Here is a 25696-nt window from a genome sequence, read left to right as displayed (position 1 = left end):
AAGTGAGATGGAGGAATTTTCTTTCAGGAAGTATTTTAAAATATGGTAAATTCTCATCTTTCCTATATGGTTTAGGTGTTCTTACCTTAAAAAATTAGATGATGTCCTAACATCCATGCTGGATAGTAATTCCACATTACAGTATCTTCTTGGCTAAACATGATATTTGAAAGTAATAATTTCTTAAAAGCATTTTAAAGCACCTGTGCTTTACAGCGAACGAACCAGTAGTGGTGAGAGCACTTGCTTTATAGGGAGTTGTTAAAGGCATTTATTTTAAGAATCAGTCACTCAGACTTAGAGTCCACAGGAGGAAATTTTAAATTATCCTCAACCACTAGGTTTTTTTTTTCAACCACTAGTTTTAAGTGTAATAAATTGTACTGTATAGAAAATTTTCTAGAAAGTAGAAAGGAAAATAAGAATTTGAAAATCGTTAGAATAATAGAGATTCATATTATTTCCTTTCCTCTTATTAAAAATATCTGATAAGGAACCCTGGGCTAACTGCTTTAATGCTGCAGCCTAAAAGGATTTAATTTCATCCTGATAACGTAATACCTTGTATCAATGAGGGTTTATTTGACATAATAAAAAATTTACCTTGGCCTCAGTAGATCTTCTTTTAAGAAGCAGTTGGATTAAACCTTGAATCATCTTTTTTTTTGTATTAGAACTTTTTTTACAGACACATTTTAATGGTTTGTGTTTTAAATTATCTTATCACAAAGCTTAAAATTGAAATTCAGAATAATAGGAAAAGAACTTTTTATACATATATATCACTATAGATTAATGGAAATTGTTACGCAGTTTAAAGATATATATATAGACCATATCATCTTTCATCTATAATTTGTTATTATTGTACAATATTTAGGAATGCAACAGGGCTAGTTAAAAAGGGTGTGTAACTTAGTAACATGGAATTCATAATTAAGAAAAGTTTATATATATGTATTTTAAAATATGTCCTTTAAAAAGTCTGGAATTATATTCAATTTTAGTGCATTTCATACTTCCTCTGAGACAGAATTTGAGACTGAACATTGGTATTCTGCTAACAGGAAGAACATTCTCATGGTAGCACTCATGAGCATTCTTTGTAGCACTAACTGCCTTGGGCCTTCCTTGTGTCTCTTGACTGGGACAAGCGCCTTCTAAAACCGTATGAAACACTATGCTAAGGTGAGCTGCTATTGTGACTAGGCCTTGTTTTTTACATCTAAGATTTAAAGTCTTTTTCTAATACTGTTCTTGGTATAACTGGTTTAGCTTTCTAGACTCTTGCTATTTATTTTTGATAGTTTTCTTCCTGTTTTTCCCGCTTCATCCTTTTCTGATTTGGGATAGGAGTTTTCCTTTTTAGCCATATTTTAAGAAAAATCGTGTTCAGCAACTTCAACAGGGTGTTGGAGTTTTGGTCATTGTATCAAAGCAAGGCTCAATTTGTATCTAGACAAGGCTATTTTGGTTTATTTCCCACCCCCCACATCTTGTCTTCTCAGTTTGAGTCACTGATTTTTTCCCTTTGTTTTGTTTGTTGTGGTTTTGATGTTTTCTTTCCTTTCAGCTGAAGGAGCAGTCCAGTGGTTTCAAGAAGTGCCAAAGTGCACTGACTGTCTCATGATGACTGGTGCCTCAGGGAGGGTCATGATTCCTGGATACAGGATCGACCTGATCCTGGATGTCACTTCAAGCAGTCAGATCGTGGGGGAAATGCCTTGTCTAATGGCTAGTCTTCCTCAGTTCTTCTCAAAAGTCTGATGCTAGTCATCACAGAAGGCCTCAGAAAAAGCCCTAAAGGTGAGCAGAGTAGAGTGTAGTTCTCTCTGGGGGCTGTGAATATATGTTGGAGAATACATTTTTAAGTACAAACTTGACCCAGTAGAACCAGGTTGAATTAGAATATAAAATCTGAGAGGTATTAGAACCACCCCCAAAGTTCAAGACCCATTTAAATGAAGGGCTCTTGGTATGCCTCCAGGATTTCAACTCCAAGACTCTAAGGGCATTAGGTTAATTTTCGTTGGGTTAATTAGGTGTGTCCCGCTCAACAAGGCTGGACCAGTGCTTTGGTTACATAGCTTAACTCAGTTATCAGTTACGGCTTTTTAAAAAAAACTGTAACACTTTTAGTAGTAAAGTATCTCCTGAATTTGGTATATATTTACCAGTTCTATTCAGGCTGTTGACTTTCAAGTTTCAACAGCTGGAGAGCTTCTGTAGTACACTGTTGTTTGGTTTTGATAGGTTTGCCTTTCAATACAGACTCCTTTGAACCAGTTCCAGTTTTGAGTACAATCATGTAGGCATTGAGGGATCCAACTTACTTAAGAGTAGTTTCCTGAAGAATATCTATATTGTTACAATAATGAGCCTTTAGACTCTAGCAGTTCCCATGATGAGGAAGTAGGCTCTTAAATTTCTGACCATTGCTTTGAATGAAGAGAAGGGTCAACTTTTCTCTTAAATTTTAAACATCTCCTAGAATTTATGGTCTGAATTATGAACTTTTGGGAATAGAAACAAAGAATAAGAATCAGTTCCCAGCTACTTCATAATTTCCAGTCTAATACATTAATAATTACTAGGATGGACTTTTCCAGAATCTTTACAATGAACTTTCTACTCCGACAAGGTGAGAGCTTGAATGATAGTAGCTGAGTCTTACAGCTGAATGAATGATGGTTTTTTATTGACTAAACATTTCCTACCCCTCTTTCTCAGAGGTTAGACACAGTATCTCCAGATATGGATTCCCTACTGACTAGCCTTGAAGGGCAGATGGATTTACTTTTAAGATTTGTGAGTGAAACTTTAATGATGATATTCTTGAGGTGATTGTTTACCTTGGACTGAACTTGATATAAACTCAGTAGGAAGAGATCTGCCAAACTGGACTATATCTGCTTAAATTCAATTTTCATATGTACTTAACAGTAGTATGTTACCTGTGGTGGCACATAGTCTCAGAGTTCTACATTTGACCTACTCATTTTTGAAGAAGATGGCTAACCAGTAGTTCCTGGAGTACTTTCCTTAACACTTCATTTTTTGAAGTGCCTCTGTGTACTCTTATAACCTGTAAAGGGAGTAATGAAAGGGGAGGCTTGTGGAGAGGAAATCATGATCTTTCATATAGTAATGTCTAGAAATCATCCAATAGTTTTGCAGTTGAGTACTGAAGAGGGACTTGTTTAAGTCCATCAGTATTAAGTGGGCTAGGAAAATAAGTTGTTTCCCCAATTGGAGCCAACTGGATGAGGAAAGAAATGGTATTTCTACCGGAAAGGGGCTTAAACTGGATTGTAAGTCACTTCCATCTTAATGGTTATATTCCTTTCCTGATCAGTTTGAAATAAAGTTCTAGTTGCTTAGATATTGGATCAGGGTATTACAAAGTTAAGGTGTCCCAGGGATGGTTTACTTAATTTCTATTTACTAAAGAAAACAGTTTAATAGATTTTCGTCTTAAGGGAAGTTAGAATTAGGTGTCTTTTTGTTTGTAACTACTAGCTGTTTTTTAAATAATAGATTTATATTTGAAAACTTTGTTTACTTTCCTAAAGGACACATTGGAAAAGAAAAAAAAGTTTGCTTTTGAGCTGCTATTACTACTAAGGCACCGAATTATTGGAAGAATAGGTGATTAAGTATCTCTTAAAGATTATAATAACTAAGAGTAAATCAATATCAGAAGTTGTGATTTTTAATTTATCATCTTTCTTTGACCTTAATGATTAGGATAATATTTGTGCTTTAAAAAATAGGAAATACTTAAAATACTTGCTTTTCCTGCTACTGAATTTTCTTTGACTTACCTTACATGTGTTCTTCACTTGAAATGAATAAACCTTGAATACCCTTATCCTGACATATAAGAATTGAAACTATTATAATTGTAATGGTAGATGAGCCTAAGTTTCTAGTGATAAACTTGGAAAATTTTACCAAAAACATCACATTCCAGTAAATTCAAAGTAACAATTGGAGAAGGGTTGTTTTCATTTGGGGGGGGGGCAGGGGTGGTGGTGAGGCATTTGGGGTTAAGTGACTTGCCCAGGGTCACACAGCTGGTAAGTGTTAAGTGTCTGAGGCTGGATTTTAAACTCAGGTCCTCCTGAATCCAGGACCTGTGCTTTATCCAGTGCGCCACCTAGCTGCCCCCTGTTTTCATTTTAATAAATTCTCAGCTATCTGACTTCTCCCAAAGAATTACTTTTTAGGTTTCCAAAAACTTTTACTGGTAATATATAATATTTAGATGACAATAATAGAAGTACTTAGGTGGCACAGTGGCTAGAGCACTGGGCCAAGTCCAGAACTGGCCTCAGATGCTTAAGCACCTATGTGATCCTTAAGTAAGTTATATAACCTCTGTCTCAGTTTCCTTAACCATTAAGATGTGTTAATAATAGTGCCCACCTTCCAAGGTTATTGTGAGAATCAAATGAGATAATATTTGTAGTATGTTTAGCACAGTGTCTGGCATATAGGAGGTGCTAAATAAATGCTTTCTTCTCCTGGAGAGTAGTTCAGTATTTGGAGCTGTCAGTTCTCTCATTACCCTGGAATCTTCTGGGCCTTGCTCTGTCTCCAGTATACATTTGTAGGTAGATTCTTCTTAGTACTCCCTCTCACATATTCTCTTTTCCCGGGGAAATTAAATTGGTCTCTAGTTTACTTTCATTCTTCCTTCTACCATGTCTGTGCTTTGATACATATCATTTCCCCCATGATCATTATAAATTATTCCTCTTTATTCCTCTTGCTATTGAAATCTCACACTTGGAGTTTCAGCTTGGATGCTTTTTTTTTTTAATATTTTATTTTATTTTATTTTATTTTATTTATTTATTTATTAGTGAGGCAATTGGGGTTAAGTGACTTGCCCAGGGTCACACAGCTAGTAAGTGTTAAGTGTCTGAGGCCAGATTTGAACTCAGGTACTCCTGACTCCAGGGCCGGTGCTCTATCCACTGCGCCATCTAGCTGCCCCTTGGATGCTTTTTGATCTCCATCTGCTCCAAGTAAAAGTGATCTCTTCTTAATTTTCTTATAGCTTTGCCTGGTTCTGATTGGCCTCTGACATTTTATCTTGTATCATACTTATCTGTGTACCCTTTTAGACTGTAAGCTCCTAGAAGGAAAAGTCTATCATTTTTCATCTTTATATTGCCTGGTTTCTAGTAGAGAGCTTTGTGCATGAGACGTTTAATGTTTGTGGAGTTGAAAACAGTTGGAGTTTTTATTCTTTGCTTCCATACAAACTTTATAGACTGTTTCTTTAGGGGCAGCTAGGTGGCTCAGTGGATAAAGCACCAGCCCTGGATTCAGGAGGACCTGAGTTCAAATCCAGCCTGAGACACTTGACACTTACTAGCTGTGTGACCCTGGGCAAGTCACTTAACCCTCATTACCCCACAAAAAACCCAAACAAACAAATAAATAAATATAGGCTGTTTTCTTCAGTAATGAAGTGAAATGTTTTATTTATGAAAACTAGCCAATTAGTTTGAATAGTTGCATAGTAGATCACAGAAGTTCCCATTTCATAAACCACTTCATAATTGTGTTATAGAAGTTTGTTTTTAAATTAATTTGGAATTTGCAAAACATTTAAATATTAGTAATAACATCAGAAATGGTGCACAGATTTGTAGGGTAGCTTAGAAAAGCCTACTTAACACCTGAAATCCTGGACATCTGCAATAAAAAATAAGTAATATTAACTAAGATTATTTTGAATTATGTTACTTGAGGGCATACTGAAATACTAAATAAGGTCTGTGTGTTCATCTTGTGTGGATACTCTACATAAGTAAACCACAATCTCTCCGTGAATTAATAGATGATTCATGAATTGCTGTGGTCAAAAAAAAAAAACTCCATCCAGTAACTTACCTTCTCTTGACTCTCTCCAAAGTTAGCTAAGCTGATCTGTGTCTTGCTGCCAGCATTTGAAACCTTGCCAGGATTCGGCACTCTGCTGCAGTGATATAGAGCAGAGTCACTGCCACTTCATGAGGGGTCAAAGTAGGGTTTTTGGTGTAAGTGCTTGAGGACAAGTAGTTTAAATTAGAGTATTCAATCAGGTGGCACATTATGATTATTGTGGAGATTTTGAAGGAGACAGGATTAAGGAGTTGATTCCAATAGTCATTAGTCTGATTTCACTTTATTTAAGATTATTTACTGTTGTTCAGGCCTTTCAGTTGGTGTCTGACTCTTTGTGATCCCATTTGGGGTTGTCTTGGCAAAGATACTAGAGTGGTTTGGCATTTCCTTCTCCAGCTTCTCCATTTTACAGATGAGGAAACTGAGGCAAACAAGGCTAAGTGACTTGTCCAGGATCATGCAGCTTGTAAGTGTCTGAAGCTGGATTTTAACTCGGGCCTTCCTGACTTTAACCCTGGTGCTCTATCCACTGTACCACCTAGATGCCCCATTTAAGATCATTAGCCATGATTAAAAGTACCCAGAAAGAAATTTTAAAAGAATGGATGATTTTCCTCATGTAGTAGGGCTGAACTAAATGAGATATAGGAAGGAGTTTAAAGATGTATGAGTAGTTGTGTGGGGGTATTCCTTTGGTGGAATGAACTATGAAGTACTATGGAAAAAGGGGGAGCACAGTTTTGTGGGAAGATAAGGGTGAGTCTAGCTGGTATCTGGAGAACAGGTTAGGTGGTATAGCCTTTGTCCAGGTGAAAAGGAGAAGGGACCATGTTAGTTCAGGCCACAGTTTGTATGTAAAAACCTTTATGAGGCTTGTCATAGTGTTTTATGGAAGGCCTATGGACTATCAAAAAGGGTACCTTCTTAGGGACACTGATTGGCCTTTGTGGTGAATGCTTCCATGGTGTGGTATTCTGGAAAAAGACCCTGGATTTGAAATATGATGGCCTGGGATCCAGACCCAGCCTTACTGCTGTACTACCACTGTGGTACTAGCCATGCTGCTTTGCCATTTTATTTCATCTTGTCCTCACCTGTTGCTACCCCAAGGATCAAAGTGTATGTTGATTTAATTGGGAGGAGGTTTCTGGACCTCACTTCTAAATCCAGGGAGATAGCTCTTTATGTTCTAGGTTCTATGAATGATGCCTATGTTTGCCTAACTTCGCTTGATTTCCCTCAAGTCCACATAGTTGTCTGATAATTGGATTTCTTTATATATGCAAAACCATGTCAGAAATTAGCATGAGAAAACAAAACCTTTTCTTTTCTTAATCTGTCATTAATGTTCAGCTGTTTCAGTTGTAGCCTACTCTTCATAACCCCATTTGGATTTTTCTTGGCAAAGTTACTGGAGTGGTTTTGCCATTTCCTTCTCTAGCTCATTTTAAAGGTGAGGAAACTGAGCTAAAGAGAGTTAAGTGACTTGCCCAGGTTCACACACAGCTGCTGTCTGTCTGAGACAAGATTTGAACTCACTTCTTGACTCCAGACTGGCTTCTCTGTCCACTGTGCCTGAATAGTCTCATTTGTTTCAACTTTTTTGTTTTGTTGTCATCTCTGTCTTAATAAGAATAGAATCCTAGAGCTTTGTCTTTTGGTTTTGTTCTGCCTTTTGATTCCCATGCGAATATAAAGCAGCATAGGTTTTCTTTCGCCTCAATTACTAATTCTTACCTTGCTTCCTTTTTGGTCAGTTCTAAATCCTGGTGTGTTAATGGAATTAAGGGAAATAAGGGAATGTGATGAGGGAATTAAACACTCTAAGGGATCCTGCAGGATATCCAGTCCAATTTCCTCATTGGAAAGATGAGGAGGAGGTGAAGCTCAGAAGTGAAGCACCTTTGCAGGTATTACTTGGCCGAACTAGAATTTGGAAACCTGTTCTTTGACTCCAAATTCAGCGTTCTTTCAACCCTGCTCCATGTTGCCTTAATATGTTTTCCAAAACCTTTTATTAACATTGACCTTTTTTCTGAACTTTTGGCTGTGATCTTTGAACCTTTATTTAGCTAGTCCTTCTTCCATTTATTCTCTCAGATCTTCATGGCTGCACACCGTCTGCTGTGGATGGTCTGGTCTCCTGGAGGTTCTAGTGTGCATAAGCTTTGCTCAAGCTGTCCCCATCACCTTTCCTTTTTCTATCCACAGAACTCATCCTAACCTTCTTTTAAATATTTGCCCAGATCTTTTTCACTTTAGACCTAGTTCGTTTCCCACCTAGATAGAAAATGTATCTTCCAAATGTTAAATCTGTGCATTTTCTTCACCCATTTCATATAGTTGTACAATTTTGTATTTAGTATTCTGTAAAATAACACTTTTTTTCTATTTACTGCAGTGGGAAACCCCCCCGCCCCCCAAAGAAAAACAACACTGGACATTTGAACCCTAAGTTCTAGTTCAAATCATGTTTCTTCTTTGTATGACTTGCATTAAGTACTTTAACTTCCTGCCCTGTCTAACTGTCAGGCTGTGAATTATCAGGTGAGGTTACATCTGAAGATAGATAGATCCAGGACCATTTTCTCTTATCCATACTATACCCACCCCATAGTAGCCTCAACATTGTCCTGCACTCTGGAAAATCATCCTGATCCAATTTATTAAGTGCCCATCCATTATGTGTAGTGTACTACATGTGACACAAAGCTGGTAGGGAAAGCTAGAAGCTTCATGAAGCTAGGATTCACAAAGATTTTTGACAAGGAAGCATTGGACTGAGTAATAAAAATGACATTTCAGTGGGATAAATGTAAAAAGGTTTAGACTTGGCTTTAAAAAACTTAATAGAGTCACAAGATGGGAAAGGCATGGCTGTCATTTGTCTGAAAATGATCTTGAGTTTTTAATGGCTTGCAATGTCAGCCTGAGTTAACGGGTTCATAGCCCAAAAAAGCTATTTGGTGCATAAACTGTGTTGAGAGAGGCAAAGCTTCCAGCCTTACTTTTCTTCTATACTACTCTGAGGTCTCATTCTGGTATAAAGATGAGACTGGCTTCTTGAAAATGCCAGTGGAGCATGAGCTCTGACAGTGTCTGCCTGGCTGGGAAGGCATTTAGTCAAGTTGTAGATAGCTGGTCATGCAGTGGATAGAGCGTGGGGCTTAGAGTCAGGAAGACTTGAGTTCAAATTCAGCCTCTGGGAAAGTCATTTAACCTCATCTATAAAATGAAGATTTCAAATGAGATGTTTGTAAAGCACTTAGCACAGTATTTGGCATTGACATTAACAGCTTAATAAATACTTATTCCATTCTCTTCTCATTTCCCTGGCAACAAATAGGTAGCCTTGCTCTCAAAGCAGACTATGTAGGGAGAAGTTCATCACCAGTGGGTTGGCAAATCATTCATGAATTCTTTGGTCAAAAATGATCCTTAGTCTTTTACAGTCCCCTTCCTTTTCTGTAGTGAAAGTGGCAAATGGAGGCAACATGTGCTAATTTAGAATGATAGTTCTCATACTATCTCTAAATTTACAATTTGGTTATTTGTACTAGGAATTTGAGATCCTTGTCCAGTGATCAACAAGTACCCATGTGACTATTGGACCTGAATCACCTTGGACAGCCACCTGACCTTTCTGGCCTTTAAGTTTCTTGTAAAATATGAGTTTTGGCGTTATTGCTTGCAAGTTCATAGTCCCGGACATTCTTGCTATAAAAAAGATAAAAGAAGGAAGTTTCTGCCAAATTAAAGGAGAGGCCAACAGAGTTATTGGCAGAGTTTTTATCTTATACGGAAAGGCTACAAGAAACATGATTTCATAGGACATTTTGTCCTCTCAGTGCTTTTGATGAGTATTTGCAAAATGACCACCATTAAAATAATGGCACTTATGCACCAGCATCTGTTGCAAAGGATGAAGAGGTAGAGTCTGTGAAGAACTCATAAAGACCATCCAAAATACATCAACATACCATACCCTCTGATGTTTGGTAACTTCAACACATAGTGAATTGGAAAACATGGGTCTGTAATAAAGATTGAGAGAGAACAAAGACTTAGACTGGGCAGAAGCCTCATGCTTCTATATCATTAATATTTTCTTTGAGAAAAGAATAAGTATTGAATATTGCTAGGACCAAATAGTGTCAAAAAAAAGAAACTAATGATTCTTTGACAGACAGAAGTGATATGTTAACTGATATGGTGGTCATTTGTGAATCAATTGTATAGTCAGAATACCGACATCTTAGACCAAAACTTGCACAAAACTAGAGAAATGAAAATGAAAAAGAAAATACAATTTATTTTTGCTTTACTTATTAGCAAACCCTCAACTTGTCAGGAAGAGGGAGATGATAGCCAATGGCACGACTGGCTTAAAATGCTAACTCATTTGTAAAATCTTATAGAGAAGGATGGATCATTGTGGTGAATTACTACCTCATAAGCAGTAGAGGGTCAAACAAGTCTAAAAAGAAAGCTTGGCCAGGGCTTGACAAAGCAGTCATTCTGATAGCATTCAAGGATGAAAATGAGAGAAAGACCCCATAAAAACACACAAGGAAAATGAAAAAGATCTGTCAAGATTTTTGTTGCAACTTTTTTTCACCATCAAGGACAATTAATTGAGCAACCATACCACACTACCAGATGTAGTGAAAAAATAGAAATGGTACTAAAGAGAACAGAGATGGGAACCAACTGGATTGGAACAAGTGCCAATAGAGATTATCTGTACTGAAGGCAGCCCAATTGTGAGGGCATTCTGGTATCCATTCACCAGGTGTCTGAAAGCCAAGAAGAAACTGAAGGTTTGGGGAAAATCTTGAAGTTTATTAATGCCCCCAGAAATACAAGTGAAAACATGAGCAGCTTTCCACCTACGTGAAACTTATGTACATATGTGTGTGTGCATATCAGTAATCAATGAAACATTTACAGGGTCCTAGCACAGTTACTTGGCTTATAGGCATTTAATAAATCCTTTGTCATTCATTTAATTCTAGTGATGTGAAGGTATTGATAATGGAACTGGTAAGTTTTTAAAGTGATAATCTATGGTGGACCATGTTTTCATCATCCTACTATTGCCTAAATGATATGAAAGAGTACAAGATAGTCCTGTGTGTATTTTTTATTATGGAAAAAAGCATGTGATTCAGTAAATCCAAATGCTCCTTTAGAGGCTGTCTTCCAGTAGAATGCCTTTCATTTATGTATATCACAATTATTTAAGATTCTTGGAAAGCTACAACAAATAACCTTGTTCAGTCTCTTTCTCTGTCTCTCTCTTTCTCTGTCTTTCTCTCTCTCACACACACACATTCTTACTTTTATTGTTATTATCAGATGAGGAATCAGACCCTTGATGGTCAGCATTGTAATAAGATAGAGGGAGTGCCGAGTCCAAGTTGAAGGGAGATTCCCTATTGGCTTCAAGTGCCTTCAGATGCTCCTTTTCCTGAATGCTGTCATGACAGTTACAACATAGGAGAGATTGATTACAGTGAAGAAGCATTTGACCTGTCTACAGAGTAAAACCAAATGGATGAAATGAACACTGTCCTTTTCTCCAGGTTCCATGATGTGGTTATAAGGTTAACCTAACAGAACTTGTTTAACTATGTTCTTGGGACAGGCAGCACAAATATACTATGGATTGGGCCTGTAATTACAAAGGAGGGTAGGAGAGCAAGTAGGATTGCCTACAGGAATTGCAAGACTGATTTTAATAATCCTAAACCTCATATTCTACTGGTGGTATTACATGGCTGTGAGACATCAAACAAACAAGTCTTCAAAACTGACCATAAGTATAACAAAGGGCAATGGAGAGGGGATGTCAGCAGTCAGCAGCATTTGACAAATTAGAGATTCCAAAGAAGAGGAAGGGTAAACAATGTGATTGAGGAAATGTCTGACCAGAGAAGATGGACTGGTCCCATGGTGAGGGCTGCCAGGGGAGCATTCAGACTGTCTGTCTCTCGTCTCAGTGCAGTGTCAGGAGAAAGCAAGCAAGACCCCTGATATTTGGGTTGGATACCCTGCAGTGAACTTAGAGTGGTCAAAAGTTGCACAGGATGGGCAGTAGATTTGTTTCAATTGGAGATAACGTGCGAATCAATGAGGTACCAGATTCATTTGAATTTAACACCTTTCCAGAGCTGAGGAAGTATAGTCCTGCTGTACTCTGTCATATCATATTTGGAACATTGTGTTTGTAGAAGTAGATAGGAATTTTAACTTGGAGAAGAGGAAAAGTAAGGAAAAGACATTCAGGGCTGTCACCTGGAAGAGGGAGGGACGTGCTTTCTTTTTGGATCCACTTGGCACAACCAGAGGCAATGGGGGGAGGGTGCAAAGAAATTGTCATTTTGCAGTGAGGAAAAGCTTTCTAAAAATGAGAAGTGGTAGGGTCCTTATCATTATATGCCCTCAAGCAGAGCTTCTATGAAAATGTTCCAAGTGTTATATGGGGATTTTTTTTTTCATTTATTGAGTGACCAGGTGGCCATTAAAAGCCCATCTAAGTCTGAAATTGTATGGTTTTATGGTTCTTATACCTTTGGGATTAAGAACTTCAGGTACATTAAGTAAACTTTGTGGGTGTTTGGGCACAGTATTTCCGAGTGGGTTTTTCATCATTTTTATCTTTTAATGACTGTCACAGCAAGAGCGCAATCTAGTGGTTTTGAAATAAGTGTGTTGCTGATATACTTGCTTTTGCCCATGACTATAATTAAAAGTTCTTTATCTTTTAGTCAGACTTGTCTTTTGACCTCTTATTTTAAACACCTAGAAGGTATTTCTTCCACCAAAATGTTTTTATTAGCTTAAACTCAGCTTGTTCAAAACTGGTTATCATCTTTGTTCTCAAACTAGTATTGCTTCCCAACATGTTGAGAAAGAAGGGAATAAGCATTTATGTAGTGCCTGTTATGTGCCAGGTACTATGCCAAACACTTTTAACAAATATTATCTCATTGGATCCTCACAACTCTGACAGGGAGGTGCTATTATTATTCCCATTTTTTAGCTGAAAGAGAGAAGGCAAATAGAGGATGAGTAACTTGCCTAGGGTCATACAACTAATTAGTATTTCCTGCTGGATTTGAACTCAGATCTTCCTGACTCTGGGCCCAGTGCTCTCTCCACTAGGTAGGCCTTGTACTTCTATTCCAGAATCATCTACGTGCTTGATAACTGCAGATTGGATTGGAATGGTCTTCATGGGATTTTTTTATCCTCCCCATTGTTAGTTTATCGCCCCCTTGCTAATTCCTTTCCTTCTTGCTCTCTTTATGTTAAGACTGTCCACAATCTGCCCTTGCCCTGCCTATGCGGTTTTCCTTACCTCTTAACTATGCCTTAATATGTACCATGTGCTCCTGGTTCTCCCTTTCTGTCTTCCACCTCTACCCTTAGCTAATCCTTTGATCACAAAGCTTTTTTAGCCTGGAATACACTTTCATTCTTTTTTACCTATCTAATCTTGTCTATCTTTTGAGCTTTTGAGCTCAAGCTGCAGCCCCTATGTGAAACTTGCCCTTTATTATTCTAGTGCTCAATGATCTTTTATTTCTGTGCATTTTTAGTGTACCACAGAATCTAACCTTTAAATATTATTTATTACCACTCTTCTCTTATATATTACTGTCTCCCCCAATTGTTAAATTCTTTGTGCAAGGGTGTGATGTCTTTTTTATGTTATTTTATTTTTGGTATTTCAGCACATAGCACAATTCTAGTAGGTTCTACAGGTACTTAATAAATGTTTTGTGATGACTCTACTCTTGTTTGGAAGGGAGAAATTTTATGATCTAAAAATAGTCTGTTATTCAAAAATGCCAAATACTGTGCATAGTCATCACTTGATAAACTTTTGAATGGCTGATGCTGCTGTCCTCCCTTGTAAAAGAGGCTCCAAAGAGGAGTGTGAAAGAGCAGGGCACTGGGAGGCGGGCTTCCTCTAGAACCTTAATAATTTGTGCTTGGTGATGCCTAAGATAACATTTGATTAAACAGCTTCCAAGTCTGACTCAGAAAACAGGACTTTGCAAACCTAAGCATATCTAGCTTCAAATAATTTATTCTTGTCTTCAGTTTTAAGTTTCTTAAATGGAGCATCTTAGCCTTAAACAGGTGATGAAAAAATATCCCTTCTTTATTTTATGCTCCTGATAATAACTTATCTGTCTAGGATTGAGACATTTGAAACAACTGAGAACAGGAATTAAGAGGGGGAAAAGGCCTATAAGCAGTGAGACTAAATGTCACAAAGCTCATGCATAAAAGAAAATGCATGCATTTTATTCATAGCATTATTAGTAGTAGTTGGTATTTACATGCTGCTTTAAAGTTTACAGAGCATTATATACAAAGCATATTGTGATCCTCATAACAGTCCCATGAGGTACCTATTGCAGGTGTTGTCTCCATTTTACAAATAAGGAAATGGAAGGTCAGGGGTTAAATGTTTTGTCCATGATTACACAGCTTTTAAGTAGTAGAGGTAGGATTTTAGACTCTCAGAGCCCATTTACTCTTACTTTACAAAGAGCTTAATTATCTGTTTCTCTAAGTCCTGCAAGTTAGAGCACTGTCAAGGATTCTTTAGTTTTGGTCTTATCATCAAGTAGCTTAAGACTTCAGACAAGTCACTAAGCTTCTCTGAATCCAAGTTTTCTCATTTGTAAAATAAAGAATTTGGATTTGATCCAAAGACTTAGGAGCTTTAAGAGATCTCAAATGATCCTAAACCACTTGTATGGATCTTTCCTTAGTCTCCAATCAGTCTATCTTGTATTATATTTATATTTATATGTGAAAGAGCTTTTCTTGGTATGTCTCATCCTTCATTTTTTATTATAGTAGATAGCTAATAATCTTCTGCTGTACTTTTTGAATGGTTGAATTATCATTTAGTCTACTTCCTCTGCTTTTACTGATGGGGAAACTGAGGTTCAGGGAAGCATATCCCTTTTTATTTATACATACACATACTCACATGTGTATCTCTTTTTGATGACCATTAAGAAAAGGTTAGATTTTGTTTAATAAACTTTGGTTATGTGAAGGATGTACTTTGGGTTATGTGGAGAACCTGACTTGCCTGAACAACTCAATCCCTGTAGGTTCTGGAAAATTGGGTTTTTGTTTTACTTTGTTTTAAAAACTCATATTAAATTAACCGTGCAATTCAGTGCACTTGTGTATACTGTTTTACATATTTTACGTTATGAATTGAATTGTTAATTTTCAGTATTTCATATATGGTTCTAGTATTAGAATGAACCAGAGGAGTTTAGAAATTATAGACAATAGCACTCTCTGATTCAAAGGAATTAGGATTAAGGCTAGCCTGAATTAGTAAGAAACTTGAATTTTGTAGTGTTTTTTCTAGAAAATGTTTTTATTCATGAGGTCATTTTAAAATAACACAAACTCAAGGTAAATAAGTAAAGCACTGGCCCAACTTGCCTCAAGACATAGATGAGAGGACTGTTTTCATTGAGGTAGTTACTGCTCATATGCTTGCTTTCTTTCTTCCTTCCTTCCTTCTTTCTTGGGCAGTGAGGGTTAAGTGACTTGCTCAGGGTCACACAGCTAATAAGTGTCAAGTGTCTGAGGCTGGATTTGAACTCAGGTCCTACTGAATCCAGGGTCAGTGTTTTATCCACTGCGCCACCTAGCTGCCCCGCTCATATGCTTTCTTAAGATATGACTATAAAGTTACAAAAGAATTGATTAACTTTTGTTGAAGGTTGCTATGAAATCAAAGTTAAGCAAAATGCCTGGAGTCAGGAAGACCTGAGCTCAAATTGGGCCTCAGATCCATCCTAGCTGTATGACCCTGGCCTAGTCACTGTACCTCTGCCTGCCTCGTTTTCAATTGTAAAATGGGGATAATAACAGCACCTATGTCCCAGAGTTGTTTTGAGGATCAAATGAGATAATATTTACAAAACACAGCATAGTGGTTCACATGTGGTAGGCACTATATAAGCTTATTCCTTTCCCCATTCCCACCCTACAATGTGTAATAAGTTAGGTTGTGAAGGGTTGTGAAAAAAATGCAAACTGATGGAATTCATTGCACCTTTTTTCTTCATGTGTTTCCTCAGTTGATGGTATACTAACATAATTGTCATCAGGTAGGGTCATTGAAATTTAAAAATGAGTTCTACTATATGTGTGTATATGTGTGTGTGTGTGTGTGTGTGTGTGCGTGCGCGTGTGCTGATGCATACACACACCTGCTTAACTGTAGAGGAAAATCTGTTTCTGGTGGGGAATTGGATGGGGGAAGAGGAATGTGCAGTAAAATTCCAAGGGAAAAAAAGGAAGGCTTTGGGGATAGGAATGAGGGTGACCTACAGAGGAGAATGCAGCCATTTCACCTAATTTCAAAGTGGAAATGATGGTAATTGAAGATAATATGGATCGGTGATCCTAATATGTACCTGCCCCTTTAAAGATACCAACATAGGAAATCTTAATTGGAGCCAAATTCATTCTTAAAATAGTTTTTAATAGCACCTATATACTTGGTTAATGAAAATGCTAACATGATAGTTAAAACCCATTCTATCCCTTGTAGGCATTCTGAAAATGAAAATCAAGTATGATTTCCCCCTCCCCCCAGTCATCTAAATAATGGTCCATAGAATCCTAAACTCATACAGTCTTTTTCCCTCCTTGTGGTCCTTTACAGTTGTAGTGAGAAAAGGAAGAGGAAGTATAAATACTCACTCTCTTCCTTTCTTTCATTTACTCTTTTTGGGGATGCATATGTAACTTGGGATGTCGGTCTAAACATATTAAAGTGATTGAAAAAGGGTAGTGTTGATTTAGATTTGGTATGCTCATATTATAGCCTTGCTTTTAAAAAAGAATCTGAATTTATTTTTACTTAATATATTTATGAATTACTTAAAATTAAATTTAAAATGTTCATTTTTGACATGGAATGATAATACTAGATGCATAAAAATCTAGAATGTATTATTGAAGAGATTATTAATGGTCATCTAGTAAGTATAGAGATAACAAGAAGACCAATATTACTTCATCAAAACCAGGTCATGCTATACTGAATAACCTTACTCCTTTTTTGATAGTTACTGGACTAATTAAAGGGAATGGTCTAGGTAAGGTTTACCTAGATCTTATAAAACATTTAAAAAGTCTCTTATGCTGGAAATTCTAGAAAATGAGATGTGGGCTCATTAATAGTGCAGTTAAATGTATTTTGAACTGTATGAATGATTGACCATGTCTAAAGAAGAGTCATTAATGTTTCATTGCTTGGAGTGTCTGCACTGGAGGGCCACAGAGATCTAGATTTGCTTGGCCCTGTCCTAAAAACCTAGGCCTGGCACACTAAACAGATCTGCAGATGACATGAAGCTGGGAGGTCTCATTAACATACAGTATGATAATCAGAATTGAAAAAGATCTCAAGAGTGGGGCAAATCAGTTAAGATGAAATATGGTGATAATAAATATCCACTGCTCCACCTAGCTGCCCCCAGTGATAATAAATATTAACATCTTATGCTTGGCTTCAAAACATGTATCATAAAGTGGGGAAAACGTGGCTAGACAGTAGATGATCTGAAAGGAATTTGGGGATTCGAGTGAAGAGCAAGCTCCATTTATGTCAACACGGTGATAGAATAGCTAAGAAAGCCACTGCACCTTTGGGCTTTGTTAAGACAGGCCCAATCCAGCTTCTGCCCTTCTCAGACTATATCTGGAGTATTGTGTTCAGCTTTAGGCACTGAAAGCCATTTGTGACACTGATGAGTGTCAAAGGGATGAAAGGCTTCAAGGGCATGCCTCCTCATCAGAGTTAGCAGAAAGAATTGGTCATGGATAGCCTGAGGAAGGGAAAGACTTGGGATACGGGGTTTAGTGTGGGAGAGGTGGGGAAAAAGGAGTACTTAAATTACTTGAAGGGCTGTCTCTTGGAAGAAGAGCGATTATACTGTTCTGGGTCTTAGGCAACAGATAGAAGTTGCGATGGATAGAGGTAAATTTAGGCTTACTATTAAGGAAAACCTTGATTAACACTTAAAATGGTCCAGGAGACCCTTAACTACTTCAAGAGGTGATGGATGTCCTCTTGGTGGAGATTTTGGAGCAAAGTCTGGTTGTCTGGTTGGGTAGAGGGGATTCCTGTTTAGGCACAGGCTGGACTGGGTGGCCCCTGGGGTACCTGGAAGTTGGAGGGTTTTCTTTCAATCTCTGATTCATTTCACATTGAAATCACTTAATCACACCAAAGGTTAAACCTTAAAAATGTTGTAGTTTTCTGAATGTTTTGATTTTAAAACAGTAAGCCAGGATGATATTCCCTCTTAAATGTTTTTAAAAAAAATCACATGGTGGTATCATTGTGAAGTTTGTATTTTCAAACAGCTTTCAAAAATGGCTGTATACTGGGATACAAAGCGCTTGGACTTGGCATTAAGAGACTTGGTTCTCCTACTTAATTATAAGCTGTATGAATGGCATCATAGCTTGGTCTGGATAATTGTCTGCCCAATATTACATGTGTACTAAATTGTTGACATTGAGGTCCTTTTAATTTTTAAGGCCTAAGGAATGTTGATGCTTAAAAATGAAGATTTGGGGAATTTAAATTTTCTGAAATGTTGCTTTAAATCTGTTTTAGAGGTCATTAGTGACCTAGCAAATATGACTTCACAGATACTGACCTTGCCCTATAGTATCTCTGTTTAGCTTAAATTACACATCTCTAGCTATCGATTGAACATTTCAAACTTGATGTCCTGTAGGGATCTCAAATTCTACATGTCTGAAAGAGAATTTTTGTGCCTTGGATACACCCTTGTTCCAAACTTTGCTGTTTTTGCCAAGTTTGCAACCTCAAAGCCATCCACAGCTCCTCGCTGGTTTTCAGCCTGTGACATATCCAGTCAGTTACTAAATCTTGACATTACTTTTGTTGTTCAGTCACGTCTGACTCTTCCCATTTAGGATTTTTATGGCAAAGGTATTGGAGTGATTTGCCATTTCCTTTAGCTCATTTTATTGATGAAGAAGCTGAGGCAGACAGGGTTAAGCGAGTTGCCCAGGGTCATATGGCTGGTGGTCTTCCTGAGTGGATAGAGCACAGAACTTGAAGTCAGGAGGACTTGAGTTCAAAGCCAGACTCAGATGCTAGCCTTATGATATTGGGAAAGTCACTTAACCTTTTTGTCTCAGTTTCCTTGTCTGTCAGATGAGCTGGAGAAGGAGATGGCACATTACTCAGGTATTTTGCCAAGAAATTCCCAAATGGGGTCATGGAGAGTCCAATACAACTGAAATGACTCTATACCATTTCCTGACTCCAGGCTGAGCTCCTTGACATTTCTACTGCAACAAAATTATTAAAAATATCCATCCCTTTCTCTCTAGCCACAAAGGCATCATCATAGTTCAAGCCCTAATCACCTCTTGCCTGGACCATGTATTGCAATATCCTCTAATTCATCTTTCCTATCTTCAAATCTCTTCCTCTTCAATCCATCCTCCACGCAGCTGCCAAAGTTATATTCCAAAAGTACAAATCTATTTGCCTATTGGATAAAATATAAACACCTTTGATAGGCATTTAACCTCTTCAGATTCTAGTCTTACTACACATTACTTTTTTTTTCTTTTCTTTTCTTTTTTTTTTTTTGCTACAGACCAGCCTAACTGGGCCTCTTGATGTTCCTCACACAGGACAGCCCATCTCCCATATTTGTGCTTTTACATTATATGGACTGTCCTCTATCCTTGGAATGTACTTCCTTTTTACTGCCACCTCTTAAAAACCCTAGTTTCTTTCAAAACTCAGCCATCTTCTGTGTGAGGCTTTTCCCAATTATTCCTGTTTCTAGGGCCTCCCCTCCTCCCTCATTATCCCCTATTTATGATTTATATACTTAAGTATTATAAACATGTTATCTCAATAGAGTTAAGCTCCATAAAATCAGCAAATGTTTCTTTTTTGTCTTATCCTATCACCTAGCACAGTTCCAGGGATGCTGTAGACGCTTAGTGTGTGCTTGTTGACTGATTTATTAGAGATTTGTGGGATGACCTTTTACTCTTTTCTTGACTTTTTCCATTGGTCTACCCACATAGTTTTGGGAATCTTGGTTGGTGCTTAGTAAGACAAAAACCAAGAAATGACAACTGTTGGGATAAAAGTACATCTTTAAAATTTCAAAATAACTTGAAAATATACTTTAGTCTATGTGGATGTTTATTATTTGGAAGTATTTTTTAGACCTTTCTAGCTTTTCAGCTATTTGAATATGTGGTCAATGGGAATATACTAGTGGAGACCTAGCATTGTATCAACCTAATTATTTTCATTTATATTAGCTGCATTATGCATTATTTATATTTTGACTTTTCCTTATTTCATAGTATTTATGCAGACTTGATTCTACTTTTCTTCTGTATACCATATGCCAGTGTCGCTTTTGATGTTTTTCCTGCCCTTGACTTGGATGCTTCCAAGGATGCTCCTAGACACTGTGTGCTCTGAGCAGCTATGTTAGTCAGTAGAGGCCTTGTCTTTACCCAATGCATCTTGCCTACGTTTACAAATTTGTAGAGAATGTGCTGCTACAAAGAAAAGGACCCACAAACACAGCATAGGTTTTTCTCTCATTACAGAATTGATGGTGTTGGGGGTGGGGGTGGTGTCAGAAGTCATAGTCAGCTGTGGCATTTTCAGTGCCTGGAAAACCCAGAATGGGAATGACTTGATTATGACTGCTTTTTGAAGTAGCAAAGAGCCTGTGGAATGTCAGGGAGGTAACTAGCATACCCTGCACCGTTTTTCCTCTGCATTGCTCCCGACACTGCTACTGCCAAAGCAAAAGTTTGATTTCATCCAATTGCCACTGACTGACAGTGGGGCACCAGCCTTCTGATCTTACTTTGGCAATCATCTCCCCATCACGGGTATTTGGGGAATTTATGATCAGGAAGGGAGGGACTGGCTTCTTGTCGCTGTACCTCCAGCTTATCTCTCTCTAGGAATTAATGACTTAACAGAAAAAAACTTGACTCTTCAAACAATGTAGAACAAGTTTGTCTCTAATTGACCAATTTTGTAGGTTCAAAAATTCTTTACTTTGGTTTAGCAAAGATTATCTATAGAGGGATAGTAAACATAGGTATTGCTTTTTAAAATGTGAAAAAAATTTAAATCAGATAAATTTAGATGGTTATCTTTAAAATCTTACATGTTTCCTTTAAGTGTACAAGTTATCTTAGTGTATTTAATGCATGATTGGCTTTAGAAATATGAAATTTACACAAACAGTTCTGAAACATAATTGTATGAAGTGAGGTACATTTGTTTGGTGGCAAAAGCATTGTAGTAATTCAGATTTCCCAGCAGAGGTCCTCAAAGTGAGGCTTGCAAAATACTTTTTCCCCTGGCATTTAATTTTTTATTTTCTTATACGTTATGAGAATTTTAATGTTATGTTAACATATAATTTGAGCTGTAAAACTGTAATTTTCTTTTTTTTTTTTTCTTTTTAGCTCCATTTACCTCTTAATTCACCTTTGCCTGGAAGTGAATTGACCAAGGAACCTTTCCGTTGGGATCAGAGACTCTTTGCATTAGTGTTGCGGTTGCCTGGCACCATGGCTGTTGAATCAGAGCAGTTGACAGGCGTGCCTCTAGATGATTCTGCAATCACACCAATGTGTGAGGTGACAGGAGGTAAGGTTTCTGCTGGAAAAAAAAGAAAAACAAAACCCTTAGTTGATGCTAACCTAAGAGCATTGAAAAATGTCTCTAGTTACTGAGGGCCTCTGGCTTTCATGGACACCCATCTTGAAGGTATAATACCTACTGGATTTTATTTTGAAAAGTACTATTTCATGCTTCTTAACTAGAAAATGGAAACATTCAAAGGCATGAGATTTACAAAGTGGAGTTATTAGACTGGTATGGAAAGAACCTGGCTCTGGGGTCAGAGGCCCAGCATTCAAATCCCATCTCTGATACTATCCAGGAGACCTTGACAAGTCACTTTCTTTTCTCTCTGGGTTTCATTTTTCTCATCTGTAAAGTAAAGGCGTTGGTTTAGATGCCTCTGAGTGTCCTTCCAGATCTAGATTTATGAGCCCTAAAACGAAGGTCTATATAAAGGGAAGCATCCTTTCCACATCGGTTGGAAACATTGAAGTTAGATTTGGTGTAAGGAAAAACTTTTTGTAAAGATTGTTTATTGGGCCAAACCATTGAGGAAGATTACAGAATATTTCTATGTGAAAATATTTCAAGAGTAGTATATCCAAGGACATAAACATAATTCTTCTTAGAGACAAAGGAGGTGGGTAAAAATCTCTTTCAATGATATGTTCCACTTAAAAATCAGAATAATTACTATGCAAATTGGATTTTAATAAATAACTCAAAAGGTCACAGTGGTCAAATGTTTGCAAACTGTTTCATGAACCAGTTTGTGTGAGATAATTCAGATGTAAAGTCAAGTATACTATTGTCACCTTCCTTGTTACCTTGGCCATGGAAGTCTGAGAGAGTGAATGTGTGTGTGCGTGCGCACATATGTTTGAGTGGATGAAAAAATATTTAAGCGTTTACTAAGTGCAAAGCACTGGTAATACAAATAGAAAAAGTAGGAATCTCTGCTCTCAAGAAATCTCACTTTGTCGTGGGAGAAGACAACACATAGAGGCGGCATCCTCTGTAAGTCAGATGGCAAGTCCCAGCAACCTTTAACATGTACTATTGTATTATCTGTCATTTCCGTGAATAAAAACATTTCTGTTTCTGTTGGTGAACCATTTAGTGGTCCCAAGGACTTTGGTGACAAGTTTCTTTTCTTGTTCTTCAGTATTTGGCTGAAGAGAAAGCAATGGTTATGACACCTGAAGAGGTCATAGCCAGTTTTAACCTCCACAAAGGTTGCTTCCTTAGACTTAGGCTGGAAAGTGTAGTGGTGGAGCTGATTGCATTTATCCAGTGATGACTGTCTGTCTGATTATTACCTTTCCCGTCTGTGGCAGTTGCTTGATAGGACTGTTGATGCTAGCAGTGTTGGTAGACCCCTTCTGCACTGGGCTTGATCCTCTGCATGATGATTGCTGAGTCCAAGCTGGAAGAAGGGCCATTCATTGGCTTCTGGGGAGCGGCTGTTATTCGCAGAGCTCTTAGATTATAGGCCCTTAGAGGGTGGTCAGGAGTGGTGTTCAGATGGTTTGATCTGCCTGTCATTTTTTTCATCCTGTTTTTCCCTTAGAAGTTATATGTATTCGGGGGTGGCTAGGTGGCGCAGTGGATAAAGCACCGGCCCTGGATTCAGGAGGACCTGAGTTCAAATCTGGCCTCAGACACTTGACCCTTACTAGCTGTGTGACCCTGGGCAAGTCACTTAACCCCCATTGCCTCACCAAAAAAAAAAAAAAAGAAGTTATATGTATTCAAGAATTATCTTTTTATTTCTGTCTTGTACTGTGCTGAGCCATCTGTAGGCCTGGGACAGTTTTTGAATTCTCAGGCCATAGATTTTAGACCTTGAAGAAACCTTTACAAACCTCTTCTTTTTTCAGACAATTAGATGATTGCTCATTGTATTTGTAATGTTACCTCAGATGGACACAACTTTAAAGGTATTTTTAAAAAAAATTTGTTAGAGAGTTCACTTCGGCAGCACATATACTAAAATTGGAATGAAAAAAATTTGTTATATAGCAAGACCCAAAGATATTGTATACGTGCCATGTATGCAGGTAGAACATTTCTGCTTTTTTTGGAGGGGGGGGGGGGGCAGAATTAGTGTAAAGTTATAGGAATATTAAGAATGACTTTTGGCATCTATAAAGACATGATATTAAAAAGTTCAGGATTGTACAACAAAGTGGCATAATTATAGAATGACCAGAAGGAAGTTTGAGGTTGTCTAGTAAGAAATCTCTCTTTTACCTAGGCAGCTAGCAGGCCTAGTGGCTAGAGAACTGGGCTTGAAGTTAGGAAGAGCTGAGCTTCTATGTGACCTTCCTGGGGAAATAACCTACTGTCTTTGCCTCAGTTTCTTCAACTGTAAAATGGGAATAATAATAGAACCTACCTCACAAGGTTGTAGTGAGGATCAGATGAGGTAATATTAATAAAGGTCTTAGAATAGTGTCTGGCTCACAGGTTTTTAATAAATGCTTGTTCCCACCTCTACTCCCTTTCCCGTTAGGTAGTTCTTATCGAAACAATTTTTGCTAACTAGCTATCTCTTGCACCCTTTTTTTGGTTTGTTTGTTTAACCTCCCAAACAGTTGAGTCTGCAACCTTCCCTGGTCTTGTATCTTAGTCTCTCAGGAACCAAAGGATGTTAAATTCTTTCTAAAATCTAACAAATCCTTCTAGTTAAATTGACAGTAATGGAAATAGAGGAAAGCTACTTTTTGTCACCTTTTTGTGTATGGGAAGGTTTTTTTTTTTCTTTTTTTCTTTGGTGAGGCAATTGGGGTTAAGTGACTTGCTCAGGGTCACACAGCTAGTAAGTGTTAAGTGTCTGAGGCTGAATTTGAACTCAGGTACTCCTGAATCCAGGGCTACTGCTTTATCCACTGCGCCATCTAGCTGCCTCCTATGGGAAGGTTTTAAAAGACTTAACCATAACTTTTCCTACATTAAATAAATTCATCTTTTGGGGGGGAACAGGGCAATGAGGGTTAAGTGACTTGCCCAGGGTCACGCAGCTAGTAAGTGTCAAGTGTCTGAGGCTGGATTTGAACTCAGGTCCTCCTGAATCCAAGGCCAGTGCTCTATCCACTGCACCACCTAGCTGCCAATAAATTCATCTTTTAACCTTTCATTGTTAGCTTATTTCAAAAATTAGAATTTTTGTTCTTTTGCTTTCCTAGACTTAATTACAATGCTACTCTAGAATTGACACTTCAGAGGACCTTGTTCTGGACTATGCATTTGTATTCACGTATCTGCTCTGTCCAAACCAAGTGAAGTCTAAATGAACTTTGATGATTTAGGATTTTGTGTGTGCTTGTCAAAATTGCTTCATAACTTTAAAAGTTAATTGATTTTGATTAAATTTGTTATTGTTGCCAAGTATCAAGACAAGTTTTAATTTAATAAGTGGTTTAATCTGCTGCCAGGACAAATAATTCATAAAAATTAAGTGGTTATAGCTCATTTTTAATGTAGTACAATGCATTTTGGCACATTTGTAAACATAAAATGTTTTAAGAGAGAAAGTGTCTGAAATTTTAGAAAAAGAGGAATATTATCTATAATTCTTAGAAGTTGCTTACCATTGTCTTGTGACTTGCATTACTTTGAGGCTGTAGGGAAGTGAAGTCATTGGTTTATAGAACAATGGTTAACTAATAAGTATAGAATTATGATGAAACAAGTCACAGTGGAGTAGGAAAGGGGCCTTGTATGAATTCAGCAACATCTGTTGATGTCACTATTGTACAAGGCTTAACTATTATTAAATGTTATGCATATTCCCAGTCGTCTAGTTCCTCTCCCCGCCACCCCCCCCCCCAATATATTTTGGGTGACAAGACCTTCATTTGAGAGTAGCTATATTTTCAAATCATTTTGGTTTTGTAGTTAATTTTATTAACTTGAGCTTCTTTTCACCATGACACTCAGTGAGCAAGGCATAGGCACAGAGAGTTTCTAATATAGTCTAATGCCAGACCTCTTTATACTCTGTCCTCTAAGCAAAGCTGTCTTTTAGTTTGTGTTTCATTATTGACTGATATATTTATATTT

General features: G+C 37.5%; 1 protein-coding gene across 2 annotated transcripts in view; it reads left to right on the top strand.

Moving 5' to 3' along the window:
- The window catches only part of INTS6 (integrator complex subunit 6), an 85534-nt gene that overhangs the window by 33024 nt on the left and 26814 nt on the right, over nt 1-25696 (top strand). The window contains exons 1-2 of one of the 2 annotated variants that reach the window (XM_043998480.1): nt 1655-1806; nt 21472-21655. In XM_043998480.1, the coding sequence (XP_043854415.1) occupies nt 21577-21655 (79 nt within the window). In that variant the 5' untranslated portion in view covers nt 1655-1806; nt 21472-21576. Of the gene's footprint in view, nt 1-1654; nt 1807-21471; nt 21656-25696 lie in introns of those variants that run through there. The other variant, XM_043998479.1, reaches the window with a different exon arrangement.

This window comes from Dromiciops gliroides, chromosome 3 (genome assembly GCF_019393635.1).
Source record: "Dromiciops gliroides isolate mDroGli1 chromosome 3, mDroGli1.pri, whole genome shotgun sequence".
Taxonomy (NCBI): Eukaryota; Metazoa; Chordata; class Mammalia; order Microbiotheria; family Microbiotheriidae; genus Dromiciops; species Dromiciops gliroides.
The sequence above is the reverse complement of the archived record's forward strand: the minus strand, read 5'-3'. Positions and strand labels throughout refer to the sequence as shown.